This window comes from Hippocampus comes, unplaced genomic scaffold (genome assembly GCF_001891065.2).
Source record: "Hippocampus comes isolate QL1 unplaced genomic scaffold, H_comes_QL1_v1.1 scaffold39, whole genome shotgun sequence".
NCBI lineage: Eukaryota > Metazoa > Chordata > Actinopteri > Syngnathiformes > Syngnathidae > Hippocampus > Hippocampus comes.
Genome location: NW_017842054.1, coordinates 2,951,094 through 2,964,537, shown reverse-complemented (window position 1 = coordinate 2,964,537; position 13,444 = coordinate 2,951,094). Strand labels below are relative to the sequence as shown.

Sequence of the window (13,444 nt, the reverse complement as noted above, 5' to 3'; positions counted from 1 at the left end):
CAGGCTGATGCGGTCGAAGGCCAGGTACTCCTCCATGTGGCCCTCCACCTCGATCACTTTGGGTCTGGAGCCGCTTAACGGCCCGTTTTGTTCTGCTGAGTTGGACTTGAGCACTGCCGCGCTGCGGCCGAGCACGTTCAACCTTAAAACCCAGAAAAAAGATGATGTGCATTTTCCCACTTTTTTTCCCTACAGTTACCAAGGTATATCAATAATATGTTTTTGACGTGTATTTGGCAAAATACTCTTGAGATCAAGTACGACAGTACACTTAGTTCCCTGTTCCGTACACTGCCCAGCCGCTAGCGAGTACAACTTTTGTTCCTATGTCGACAAGGAGCAGGGCTAGGGCATGGTGACTCGGCAAGCAGCTTTAACTTGTGGAAGCAAAAATATAAGACAGTGTTCACGATTTGCAGATTCACCAAAACCCCCATTTTTTTTTTTAACCTATCGGCAGAAAACTCACCTATTTGCTGTTTTATGCTCAGGCTAAGATTATGGCTCTGCTGACATCTTGTGGCATCTCGGTGCCAAGGAACTATGTTGAAGTGAGTTGAGGAGCTTCATGTAGCGTATTGCTGTCATCTCAAGGTATTATGTTTCCAAATACGCATTGGTCAAAATATCGCGTTTTTTTTTCATATGTGGGTAAATAAAAACACAATTTTATTTTTCAACAACATATAGAATATAGAATGTTGGGTACATTAAGAAGAATGTACCATGTTAACTTGAGAGACACAACTATGTCCATACAAATATACAAAAAAAAATAATTGATCCTCTTTGGTATGAGCAGAATCGGACTGGCGGTGTACCGGGTGTTTTGTCAGCGAGCGTGTGCCGAAGCAAAGCGAAAACTCACTCTGTACTGTTGTCATCTTTCTCACTTGGCCTCCCGACGGCCTGTTGGGCCGCGGACGGGCGAAGACCGATGTTGCTGCCGACCGTCCCTGAGGTCGCGTACCACTGGAAGCCCTCATCGCCGGGACACACCAATTGAGTGCCCAGGATTCTGAGTCACACAAACACAACAGAAACTTGGCTTTGAATGAAAGAAAGAATGAGCTGCCATTTTCCAGGCTGGAGACCAACCGCAGATGAGGGAAGCGCGTGGCCCACTCCTGACACTCCTCCTGCAGTCCCGGGAGTATTCCTCTCCCACTGCCTCGACCTTCATACAGCTCTTTGTCGATCTCATCAAACATTTGCTGCACTTGGCGGGAAGCCGCCTTGTCGAATTCCTGCAGAGGAAGGCAGCGTTTACCTCCACAAAGAAGAGCGATCATTTGTTGCTTTTTTTGGGCCATACAGGGCCCTCGCAAGCCTGGCCACGTCGGGCTGTTGGCACATCGGATAATAACCTTCGAAAATAGAAACCTTTTTTTTCCAGGCCTAATGTGTGCGCAAAGGCTCGTGATTTCGTGTTGAGATGGAACAACCCGAGTTTGAAGTCAGTCGGGTTGACCGTTTAGGACAAAGGGGCAAAAATACAACCCTTGTGCAAAAATGGGCCAAAATTGTACTTTCAAATATTCATAACTCTATTCTTGTACATGTTTGGGTGTGACTACCAAAGTTTTTTTATTATTATTTTTTTTTTTACGTCTAAGGGTGTTACACGTGCCTCCCAGTTTTTGTAGCCATAGGTCAAATGTACGGGGACAGGGCTCTGATAAACCACTCTAGGGGGCGCTACAGACATTTTTTTTTTTTTAACTTGTGTATGGCGACTTTAAAAGATCACATTTTTCGCCAGGCTCGATGTGTCTGCAGTTTTTTTTTCCATTCAAGTCTTTACAGAGAAAAATTAACAAACAAGAACAAAAAAATGAACCCCGTGAATGCTGGGTCAGAAGCTCGTAATTTTCATCAATATTAGTTGCCTCATCTCATTCCTTTTGAATTTGAATGCAGACTGTACCACATGGGAACAAAAAACAAGAACAAGCAGAGTTGGAATACACGCATAATTTCTTTGCACTGAGTTTTTCCCTTCTTTGGTCAAAATAAATAAAATATTGAGGCCTTGAAAAAAAATAAATAAATAAAAAGGACCAACTGTGCCTACAAACAACACGCAGCGGGCGCAGGCCTTGTGAAAACACAGGAGGAGACAAACAAAACGGTTTCCATTCGATATATATATAGCCTCCGAATGTCAATCAAATATCTCCTTCAAAATTTCCCGTGTATTTGTTGAGGATGTTCTTCCGTGACTAAACTCATGACATCACATAGTGTACCCGAGGAAGCCGAGGGGGTCTTACATCGTAGCCCCATGAAAAGACGGAACTCCTCTCTGTGGATACGCCGGTGCCTGTGGAGCTGTGGATGCCCGACCAAGACCGGCTGGAGCCCACAGAAATGACAGTGGAACAGTCAGAGGGGCTGGAAGCACCCGATGTCTCAGAACTAGATCAAAAAAGAGGATTCATTTACAGTTAGTCTGGTCTGGGTTTTTGGGGTTTATCACATAATCAATGGAAAACAAAGAGCAAATGTCAAATTCATGGAATATTCTATCAAGCTGTCTTCATTCGTTATTCTTTTGGCTGCACATCTGAAGGAGGCAACACGATAGCAATTAATCTACGCGGTTTCGACTTTCAAGCTCTCTCTCTTGACTTGCTCGATTGCCTGGAGAGGGAGTGAGGAGTGGCTCGCCTGATGCGGACGGAGACGGCCTCATCCACGTCATCGAGGGGGCAGTGAGGGGTCTGGCTGTCTGCCTCCTCCGGGAGAGGGTGGTGGTCGAGGCTGCTGCGAGACAGGCCACGGCTGCACAGAAAAACAAATCCATGAAGTACCACGTACCATGAATCCCTCCTTTTTCTAGAACGCTGACTTTGGGTGAGACAACTGGGGTACACACTGGACTGTGTGCCAGCAAACCAGAGAGACAAAGGATTGATCACATTCGCGCTCACACTGCACTCATATTAGTTCATTGCATGCTATTGTTAACTTCAAAATGTCATAATTACATTAAATATATATATGAAAAACTTTTCAAAGATAAAAATAGAAAACAAGCGGAGTTGTTCGGCAACAACTGAGGGTGCTTTCTTGTCACGTAAGCCATAGTGCCTGCCACCTTCCTACGCTAGTTAATAATAAAGCTTTGATTACAGTAAAAATGTGTCAAAGCAAGAACAAAAGGGCTCATTTTAGACCACAAATATGAAATTATCATATTAAAAGCATTATGATTGGGCCACGTGACGACACCTTGCAACCTGTAGTTCACTGTGCGCCGTTCGTAACCTCAAATCATCGTAAAGTGAGGATCCCGTCCAATTTAATCGTATACAGTACAAGGTTTGCATCCACAATTTGAAAATGCCTTTGAAATATAATAATGCAGAATTTCTAGACAGATATTACGTTAGCGTTATGAGCTGTCATGATGCTGACACAATCATTATTGGGTTCGTCATGTTTCGTACTTACATCTCTAGCTTGTGCGATACAGGTTTCCTGTTGTAACGTGAAATCATTCTCCTACCCTCCCAGTCTAAAGGCTCACGCCCTCTCCTCGCCTCCTCGCCCCCGCATCTTGAACCCTCATGGGACTGCTCAAGTGTAGAAATAAACGAAACATTTGCACAAAAGTGCAAACCTGGCTTCCAAACGCGGAAGACAACGTTAGGTAGCAGATACACTTTGCGGCTTAGCTAACATGGCCCGAGCAGCGTCGCTATTTCCACAAAAACTCACTTCCTGTCATTGATGCGTGTAAAAAGTATGTTTGGCGGTCACCCATCTTATCGGCTTGCACTTTCAACGGGTTAATGCGATGCTATCTGCGGTTATGTGAGCGCCTTTGCTACTGGCATTTAGCACCGCCAACAACACGGCTGTCATGGTTACGCTGCCTTGCTTGACCCGGCATGGTACCTGTGTTCGACTACAACTCCCGGCATTCATTGCGAAATCAATGGTTGCGCTCTAAAATATGTCCGTCTGGTATTGGTAGCTTTTTACCGCTCCTTGATTTGGAAAAGGAATTGACGTTCCTAAAAGACATTAGAAATGTTAATTGTAATTAAAATTATAATCATCATCTTAAGTAATTATTATTTTTGAGGTACACAAACTATGAAGTGATGTTGGTCATAGTGTAGGAACCTCTCTTTTCGATTTGGCGAGTCGAGAGTATTTAGGGGTAGGACGCATGACAATCAGGACTGAAAATGGCGTGACGGTGGTGTTCATAAAAGTAGCAACTTTTATTCCAATATTTACATTAAATATCTTGTTAATAAGTCAAGGTAAGGTCATCGATTGTCTGGGGTGAAATTTGCACATCGCTCTCATTAATTACCCTCAACATCTTTTTCCCCACAGGGATTCAATTACACTGCAGCAAGCAATGGATTTTCTCCAGAGGAGAGTGGTACAGGAGGACGCAGTCCAGTACAAACTCTTTTTGACGCAGACGGCCGGTTCTACGGTACAACACACCGAGGAACAGCTCTCGCGTCTTGTGGAGGAGATCCTTGCAAAAATAGCGCCTCTGTCCATGCAGTACATCTGGCAGAATGAGCCTTTTAACATCAAGTATTGTCCTGAGAAAGGTAGAAGTGTGATCCACTCATGGCTTCTAGTCCACACTGCAAGCTAATGATATACTCCACTGTTCCATTTAGCGGGTGTTCCGGCTCATATCGGTGGCGTCACCCAGTTCGGCGACAATGTGGAGGATGAGTGGTTTATTGTTTACCTTCTGAAACAAATTACAGAGGCTTTTCCTGCACTTGCTGCACGGTGGGGAAACAGATTTTTTTATCGTTTTACCTCTTAGCCCATTCCTGTGCTGTTTTAAGTCAGCTACTAATCTTTTTGGATTATATACTTATTTTCTGGCAGAGTCGAGGACACCGATGGTGACTTTCTTCTAATTGAAGCAGCAGATCATCTCCCTAAATGGTTGGACCCGGACACCAGTGAGAACAGGGTGAGTGTTTGGGACGAGGTGCATTCAAGACCAATAGGTATAATGCACATGCAGATACGCCAGTGCAGATACTTTACGGCTATGATTCTCATGCTCTGACCTGTAAAAATGTTCTGATACGACGACACTCGAAAGCGGCCTGACATATAACAGTTCCACTCATTGTTTTATTTTTGTCAGGTGTTCATCTACCGTGGCGCGTTGCATCTCCTGCCCTGCCCTTCGCGTTCCAATCCGACGGGGATCCCGAAGGATGTGGTACCGAGTGTTCAGCAAGCTCTTGCGCAACTCTCCGCACAGCCAGAAGCTTGCCGGGCAAGCCCCAAGATTACTTCGGCCCTGGATAAGCGGCTGGATGGGTGAGAGGACACAAACGTCCAGTCTGTTTTAAATCAACCTCTGTTATTTTGTTTTATCTGCTCAGGCTAAAAGTGTACATATATTGGGTTAGTAACAATTCATGCAGGTCAGGTGACTTTAGCTCCTCTCGATGTAGCTGCTTAGATTGTCATAAGCGCCATGCTCGTATACAAGAGCAGCAGATTGTGTCCTTCACAGAGGAGACACCAAAATGAGACACAGCTGGCTGTGTTGTTTGGAGATCATTTAGATAATGAATAAAGGCATCAGAGAAGGATTAGCTCGATAAATGGAGTACACACATACAAGAATCGGGCTGAATTTGAACCGTCAAAGGCCCAATTATCTGATGTCTGTGCTGAGCAATTATCCTGTGGTGCGGAGTGTGTTAATAGGGATTTTAGCTCCTCCCCTGATCTGCTTGGAAAACGCTCTAGGCAGACAATCGCATGTATTAAATCTTAAAATCACTTAACCCACACCACAACACAAGATAATCATGAAGATACTGTCTTGGATGAGAACAGGGGGGAAAAAAACCCTCAAATTGACTGCTCATATTATAAATTTACCATTTATTCATGTGTAGGTATCCAGCGAAGATCGGAGCCAGCCAGCACCGTGCCCACTGCTTCGTACCGGCGGGCGTGGCTATGGTTTTGGCGCAGCGGCCCGACCTGGTGGCCCCCGCCGTGTCCGCTTTTTACCTGCGGGACCCCGTCGACCTCCAGGCATGCCGCAGTTTCAAGAACTTCCCTCCTGACACGCGGGTCTTAACCTCGGTAACGCAAATACCCCCACGTGATTTCACAGCGCTACCTGCCGGCCGTTGACATCGAGATGCGGCGTCTTCTTTCAGGTGACGTTCACTCGGTGCTTGTATGCTCAGCTGCTGCAGCAGCAGTTCGTCCCGGACAGGAGGAGCGGCTTCACCATGCCTGCGCGCTCGGACCCCCGATACAAAGCGCACGAGCTTGGCATGAAGCTGGTGAGACAATATCGTTAATACAACACGTGGATATTGTATGACGGCTCATTGGTTTTACCGGCAACAACTGTTAACCACTCTGCCTGTTTTTTGTGTCTGTGTGTGTGCGCGTTACCGTCTCTGCGTCCCAGGCTCATGGCTTTGAGATCTTGTGCGCCAAGTGCAGGTTGCCACTTTCGGACGGCGACTCCTCGGTCAGTTGCAACCCTCAGTGGAAAGGCTTCCTGCAAAGTCTGAAGAGCAACGGTTACTTCCGGGTCGGTCTGGCTTTTTGAACGCCTTACATGGACGCACCGATCAGCCCGTGAAGATATTGATTCTCTGGTGTTCAAACCGCAGGAAGAGATTGAGGGTTCGGCACGTTTCAGGCAGCTCAAGACATCGGCGGAAAACTTCTTTCAACAGTCGGTCGCCTCAAAATCCTGGTGAGAACTTTTATTGTGTGTGTGTGTGTGTGTGTGTGTGTGTGTGTGTGTGTGTGTTTTTCTAATACATGTTCCCAAAATGCCAATGTATCGAACTCAAAAGTTAAATACAACTGAACTTGACTGAGCCACTACTTCTCCTCGGGGATTTTCCTAAATAAGACCAAATCAGAAACGAGTATCGCTGACAGATTGGCGATGATGAATTACAAAGCTTTTGTTTTTCTAAATGCGGGTGCCTCTCGCAAAGTTTTACGGACAGTTTCAAGATTGGCCTCAAGAACGCTCCCTCAATCCACATGCTACGCGGCAGTAAAAATATTTCTCCTGTAATTTTCCTAAAGTGTCAGGTGTTACAAAAGCTCGAAATTTGATCCTGAACTGACGTGTCTTGCAGTGACACGTCTCCAGGGGAGGAGGTTCTTCAACTGCTGAGTTCCTGTGGTCCCATCGACGTGGAGGAGTTGAGGAAGCGAGAGGCGCAGCTCCCACAAGAGGATAGTAAGTGCAACACCAAACGGTGTCCCATTTACTACTCAGCCAATGGCCAGTCTGGCTGTCATTATTATGGTGCAGCTGGGGCCACCAAGCGAGTGGCTTCTACTTTGGATCGGATGTCAAGAATATGTTTCTTCATGGTCATCTTTAGGTGACAACTGGTTGAATGTCACCGCCCAGGATTTGGAGCGCATGCTTGAGGAAAGGTCCGGGTCCAGACCGAAGCCAGCAACCGCCAAATCCCCTCAGCCTACCGAGACGGAAGCTGCCGGGAGCACAGAGACGGAGAACGGCAACGAAGAAGAGGAGGCCGGTTACAGTCTGGTGGGGGTCAGCCAGAAGATGACGCGGTTCCTCAATGCCAAGTCATCGTACTTGGGGGCCGAATTGCCGTGGTGAGATGCCCCTGTCAGCTCTGATTTGGAAGCTTTGTGAATGATGGGCTCCCTCTAGTGGTACACCACGTCATCGTACTTGGGGGCCGAATTGCCGTGGTGAGAACCCCCACCCCCACCCCTGTCAGCTCTGATTCGGAAGTTTTGTGAATGATGGGCTCCCTCTAGTGGTATATGTATAACTGCCCAAGAACAGTTCGGTTGTACTTTTAAGTTCAAAACTTTTGCATGAAATAATTCAGAGTAGTTTGTTCTTGCACAGTTATTTGGGAGCAGTTTTTTTTCCTATTTAACTGAATAAAGCCTCTCCACATTAATTCATTGCATGCTATTAAATATTCTCTTATTGTCTTTTCTTGCAGGAACTATTCATGCAATCATCCTTTTGCCTACGACATGCCCACCCTCCTAAAAGAAATGGAACGGATATTGGGTATGTTGATGCTTTTTTTGAAACGTCCTCTTCACTTTACTTGAATCTCTTTTTTTTTTTTTTCTCACCCTCAGACACAAGTGAGGAAGAAACGCTCGATTCGGATGATCTTTGTGAAGATGAATGGGAAGGAGTTGAGGAGGACGAGGAGGAGGAAGATGAAGACATAGAAGAGGGGCCCTCAGGTCATGCGGAGATGGATGGGATGGAGGCTTTGGATACTCTTAAAGGATACATGGACCAGATGGACCGGGAGTTGATGAACACGCATATCGGGCAGAGCTTTAATCAGACGGTAAGAACAAGGATGGATGGGTACAGTGACTGTATTTTTCAAAGGTGCAATTTCTCCTTATTGTACAGATGCTATTTTAGACATATAAGTGTGTAAAGCGAGAAACCCAAAGAGAAGTAAGTTGCAGAGGTAACCACACAAAGCAACGCAAATGAAAACCTCTCGTCCTCTCCGTAGACATCTGCGTCCGCCCAACTGCATGCCACAGAGGGCCTCCCGAGCTCAGCCGAGGATGCGGAGGAGCTCCAGCCTCTAGACGTGGACCTCAACCTGGTCACCAACCTTGTGGAATCCCTCAGCTGCCAGGAAGGGCTGGCCGGACCCGCCTCCAATCTGCTCCAGAGTCTGGGGGTACACCTCCCCCCAAACTCGGACCGCTCATAGCGGGCAGCGAGTCCTTGAGTGAGGAAACTGTCCTTTCTCAACGTGAAAAGAAGAATCAAGATTTTCAGCCTCTCTCAATCCACACCTTCATTGATTCGATAATATGTGAAATGCATCCAAGTAGGAATCAATACACCGTTCAAAGGTTGACTTTTTAATGGAAGAATGTGTTGAAATTACTGTAGATACATTTGGTATGCAGTGACGCAATAAATATTTTTGCAACAAAAGTGCCTTGTCTTTCAATCGGATTCATCCTTGCAAACTTCAACAAATGCTCCCTTACCCAGCGGGCGTTGTATTGATGTTTTTGAACCACTGCGATGTGATCGTGGTCGTACAAAGACGCGTAGGAAGTCAGATAATAACCTTACTGACCGAGGTAATAAATATTAAATAATCTTGGAAAAACATGCCAGTCTAAGGCCAGAGCAGCTGCGCAAAGGGGTGCGCCAATTCCCTGGCCGAATGTAACAGCGCCGCAGCCAGCGGCGAGATGCACAGCGCCGACATGACCACCGCAAAATCGAGGAGCATCCCCAGCAGCAGGATGGCCAACAGGTAACCGTGGAAGAGCAGGCTGCGCCAGCTGGCCCGACTCAGCGCCAGCAGGGGGCCGTCCGGATGCAGCGTCCACAGCAGGCCCAGCAGCCAGCATTGATTCACCAGCAAAGTGTAGTAGATGTCCAAAGCGGAGGGCTGGTCGTCGGCGGGCAGGCGGCGGCGTTCAGCGTGGGACACTTTAGACAGCCAAGTCAGGGAGAGGCCGAGGAGGATGACGGCCAGAGGCGCGTACATGTACTCAAGAGGCTCCACGACTGATAGGCCACGCCAGGCTGCAAGAGGTAACCAAAAAGCCCGTCTTGTATTAAGCACCTGACTGAGTGCAAGGAGCTTCACAGAAAATAACTTTGGTTGAAGGTAGTCCACCTTGTAGAATAACATTTGCGTAAAGTATCCGACATTTGCTGTATTTAAGTATCAAAATGCATTTCCTGGTATTAAATGGACTTAAGAGATCAAATTTAATTTCCCGTGTTGTGATGTCATGTCAGTTTCTGCTGTCGTGTTCATGAGGTTCGTTTGATGGATCGCATGTGAAGGTGGTTTGTTTGTGTTGATTGACTTTGCCCAATACAGCCGCTTATGTAACGTGGGTTCATTACTGTGGACATGTTAGATGCATGGCGTTGATGTTTATCATCCTCTCCGGTTTAAGCGCTTTGCGTATACATAGTTCAAAATTCCTTTTAAATCGATCAGTTATTCATGGGATTTCGCTCTTTGCAGCAGGGCTCCGTCCGCCCTCAATATTATCCTCATTCCAACCGCAAAAGGTTCTGGGTTCAAATCGAGGAGATTTTGCTTTGTCTGGGTACTCCCGTCCCACGTTCAAAAACACAAACGTACGCTTAACGGAAGATGTGACATCTTACGTATGTCATAATCTTCTTCGTTTTCTGTACGGTTGGGACAATGAAATTACCTGTGAAGACCAAAGACGACCCGGTCAGAATGGCCACAAGGACACAGGTGTGGCCAGAGGGTGGCGCTGACACTTTTAGCGCAAAGCTCAGGCCCACCGTGACGAGAGACAGCGGCCGAAGGGCAAGCGGGAAGAGGCCCGCATACGAGCTGCTGGCTTCGCCCCACATGACGAGCACGTCGTGGACGCTGCTGGAGATGGAAGGCACCAAGAGACGCTCCGCCAGTGGACGACTGTACCGCCTCAGTGGCGCCACCCCCAGGACGTGGAGGAGATTGAAGAAGAAGACTGACACCAGGACCTGGAAAGAAAAAAAAAAAACAGTCCAATTGCAAAGTCATCCCTAAAAAAAAAAAAAAAAAAAAGGTAACAGGGTCACGCTCATTTCTGCGCAGCACCACACTGAGAACGTTTTGGTTCCCTTTAGCTTAATTAAAAGGAGCACAATCGATCTGCACAGATGGGCTGTTTAATGGAGCACCGAAAGCATAAATGGGAAGCCGGCAGATGGCACGTCAAAAACTGACGTTTGAACTTTTAACAATCACAATCTCAGCGGGACTGTGAAGCGAATTACAAGGTCGCTGTGAAACTTTAGTTTTGAACAGAAATGTCATTTACGACATATCTCAGATCGCAATGTAGACTCTCAACCCAGCGATGTCCTGTTTCATGGAAACGAACGACCGGCTAACATGCCTGAGTACAGCAACAAACATTTGGAAAGTATCACTCGACTGTACACGTTGAACTTCACAAAATGTACAGCGATAAGATAGTTAAACAGAATATGAATAATTGGTTATGCATCATGATATAATATGCATAATATTTCCCCTTTATTATCAATTCTTAGCATTCCTATCTTCATGAACAGCCAAACGAACATTCTCCAATATGACACACCACCATTTGTATTCATGCTTGTTCACACTTCAACCTTGAGGCCTGTATTTGTGCTCCTGAATGCCGCATGGTTTGTTTGCCTACATACCTTCGGAAGGTATGAAGGTAACCTTCCACAGTTACTTCTCACCCGCCTACACGGCTCAAGGTTCGCTCCGGTGATTGTCCTTCACAGAACTCACTCATTTGCATCAAACCTTGGTCGGCCTTCCACTCGCATGCAAAGACTTTGAAGTATTCCGGTACACACGCGGGCCCAACCTTGCCCATTGGCGCAGCAAATCATTCACACTCATTCAACATGTACAGTATTGAGTTAAACCGCCTCGCACAAACAGTTTGTAGGACGGCGCCGGTCACCGACCTGGCCAAAGCAGAGGGCCGCCACGTACGGGTAGTGGTACTGGGGGAGGAAGATGCCGGCTACAAACCAGCGGAGCTTGTCGGCTGAGCCGTACAGGAAGACCAGCGCCGCGTAGAGGGTGGGCACCAGGGGCTTCAGGGCATTGTTGGAGGAAAGGGTCCTCACCGTGGACGTGCACCATCGCCAACTGCTCCACTTTCCGCAACACGTGAATCTCTTTGCAGCAGTTCATGCACAAAAAACAAACAAAAAAAAAAACAAGTTCTGCTAGTTAAACAGTGTAATGAGTATTATGTGTAGTACACAAGATATGAGAAGGGTTGGTACACTTCCAGAAAAAAGGGGGACTATAGGGGCCCGTTTTTGGACTCCAAGGTGTAGTACACAAGATATGAGAAGGGTTGGTACACTTTCAGAAAAAGGGGGACTTCGGGGCCCGTTTTTGTACTCCAAGTTCCAATTTTTTGTGTTGTGCCCTCCAGGGTTCATAATTGAACCCCTTGCTTTATATAAGTACTGTTAATAGTTCGGGAATGTATAAAAATCCCCCAAACTGGCAAAGAGAAGGCTCCATTTCTCCGAGTTACCCATTTTGGATTTACTGACATGTAAAGCGAGGCGTTGTTTAACCGTCCTATTTATTCCATTCGAAACGGGAGGCACACAAACAGATGGAACAATCAGATGAGACAAATGCAGTTTGACTCACCATCTGGCAGCCCTCCTGCAGTCGCATTTCATTTCACTTGCAGACGCTGACAGTGGAAATGACAAATACACGAGGAAATGCTCGGATGAGGCCTTTTCTCGGGACGGAACGTGCCTCCCTTGTGACATGGTCTGCTGCTTCTTTCACCTCGACACTCGTGCGTTTGAATTGTCCCGATGGACTTTGGTCCAGCTTTGTTTGTCCCCCCCACCTCATTAAATAAACACGCATGTGAATAGCCATTCATTAAGTTTCCGCTTTAAAGTGATGGGAAAGAGAAAGCGACACCCTCTGTGGATTATGTCTGGTATGTGTTGAATGACACATTTTTAAAAACACAGATAAGGCGAAGTCAAATCTGTTCGCTAACTCAATGCCATTATAGATTTTTTTTTTTCCCCTCTGACTTCACCGATGTACTTGTAATGCGGGAGCGTAAAACAAATGGTGGTTTCTCTCGGCTTTTGGACACCTGTTTGTGACATTCACATGCCCCCCCCCCAACCCCCCGCTTCCTGCGCCTGCTAATGGACGCCGAGGAAGATCTACGTAAAGCAAACATCAGGGTAAAAAAAACACTCCTGTGCAGAGGGGGGGCACCATGATACCCAACTTTTGAATCATCCTTGACCTCTGAATCCGTGTCGTGGCTGAGCCACAGACTATCCCCGCTGACTGGGAGAGAGACAGGCTACACCCTGGAGTGGTCGCCAGTCCATCTCAGGGCACACTCTCAAGACACTTGGGCCACGGGGCGGACCCCCAGTTTATCCCCGCTGACTGGGAGAGAGACAGCCTACACCCTGGAGTGGTCGCCAGTCCATCTCAGGGCACACTCTCAAGACACTTGCGCCAAAAGTAAACCAAATTGGGTCCAAAATGGAGCATTAACAGTTTTTTTTAAAGTGTATTAAGTTGCCTTATGCACTTTTTGGGGTTATTTATCTGACCTTAAATATGAATAAACTACAGAATGAAAAAAAAAAAGGAATGAAATAAATGTACCAAAAACATTACTAATCACAAAACAACACGATTTTAGGGTAGTCTTGTACAAAACAAACCCTTTTTTTTTCATTACAACACCCTGATTTTGGATTTTTTTTTTTTGTGAGTTATTCATTTGACCTTTGGGGTCAAATGGATAACTCAAAATTTTTGTTGATTTTTTTCCCCCCGACTGTTTTGAGAGCGCGTATGGCATAAGATGCATTCACACTCATATTCAACCATCTTAA

The 13,444-nt window shown here is 46.4% G+C and overlaps 3 protein-coding genes across 3 annotated transcripts in view; 1 reads left to right on the top strand and 2 right to left on the bottom strand.

The window, feature by feature from the left end:
- Nucleotides 1-3,918, bottom strand: part of fam149b1 (family with sequence similarity 149 member B1) — a 7,733-nt gene extending 3,815 nt beyond the window's left edge. The window contains exons 1-6 of the mRNA XM_019859966.1: nucleotides 3,457-3,918; nucleotides 2,671-2,784; nucleotides 2,274-2,418; nucleotides 1,099-1,247; nucleotides 869-1,018; nucleotides 1-142 (exon numbers count right to left, since the gene is read on the bottom strand). Coding sequence (XP_019715525.1) covers nucleotides 1-142; nucleotides 869-1,018; nucleotides 1,099-1,247; nucleotides 2,274-2,418; nucleotides 2,671-2,784; nucleotides 3,457-3,503 — 747 coding nt within the window. The 5' untranslated portion in view covers nucleotides 3,504-3,918. The remainder of the gene's footprint in view (nucleotides 143-868; nucleotides 1,019-1,098; nucleotides 1,248-2,273; nucleotides 2,419-2,670; nucleotides 2,785-3,456) is intronic.
- A 230-nt stretch (nucleotides 3,919-4,148) lies between these two features.
- Nucleotides 4,149-8,967, top strand: ecd (ecdysoneless homolog (Drosophila)). The gene is made up of 14 exons (XM_019860245.1): nucleotides 4,149-4,277; nucleotides 4,354-4,583; nucleotides 4,656-4,773; nucleotides 4,876-4,963; nucleotides 5,144-5,322; nucleotides 5,913-6,105; nucleotides 6,183-6,311; nucleotides 6,443-6,568; nucleotides 6,651-6,736; nucleotides 7,134-7,237; nucleotides 7,386-7,629; nucleotides 7,992-8,062; nucleotides 8,137-8,357; nucleotides 8,535-8,967. Exons 2-14 carry the CDS (start codon nucleotides 4,379-4,381, stop codon nucleotides 8,739-8,741), a joined length of 1,971 nt encoding a protein of 656 aa, XP_019715804.1. The 5' UTR covers nucleotides 4,149-4,277; nucleotides 4,354-4,378; the 3' UTR covers nucleotides 8,742-8,967.
- Nucleotides 8,814-12,264, bottom strand: LOC109510136 (uncharacterized). Its single transcript, XM_019860249.1, has 4 exons — nucleotides 12,207-12,264; nucleotides 11,498-11,713; nucleotides 10,228-10,528; nucleotides 8,814-9,577 (listed from the first exon to the last, which is right to left on the bottom strand). The coding sequence occupies exons 1-4, from the start codon at nucleotides 12,231-12,233 to the stop codon at nucleotides 9,162-9,164; spliced, it is 960 nt and encodes a 319-aa protein (XP_019715808.1). The 5' UTR covers nucleotides 12,234-12,264; the 3' UTR covers nucleotides 8,814-9,161.
- Between the last annotated feature and the right edge of the window lie 1,180 nt (nucleotides 12,265-13,444).

What these genes read in the sequence shown, in the direction of transcription:
- ecd (XM_019860245.1), top strand. Translation starts at nt 4,379, where the DNA reads ATGGATTTTCTCCAGAGGAGAGTGGTACAGGAGGACGCAGTCCAGTAC. An exon ending in TTTCCTGCACTTGCTGCACG is followed by an intron (nt 4,774 to 4,875) that starts GTGGGGAAACAG and finishes ATTTTCTGGCAG; the next exon opens with AGTCGAGGACACCGATGGTG. An exon ending in TCGGTCGCCTCAAAATCCTG is followed by an intron (nt 6,737 to 7,133) that starts GTGAGAACTTTT and finishes CGTGTCTTGCAG; the next exon opens with TGACACGTCTCCAGGGGAGG.
- LOC109510136 (XM_019860249.1), bottom strand. Translation starts at nt 12,233, where the DNA reads ATGCGACTGCAGGAGGGCTGCCAGATG. An exon ending in CGGCCCTCTGCTTTGGCCAG is followed by an intron (nt 10,529 to 11,497) that starts GTCGGTGACCGG and finishes TTTTCTTTCCAG; the next exon opens with GTCCTGGTGTCAGTCTTCTT. An exon ending in GTCGTCTTTGGTCTTCACAG is followed by an intron (nt 9,578 to 10,227) that starts GTAATTTCATTG and finishes TACCTCTTGCAG; the next exon opens with CCTGGCGTGGCCTATCAGTC.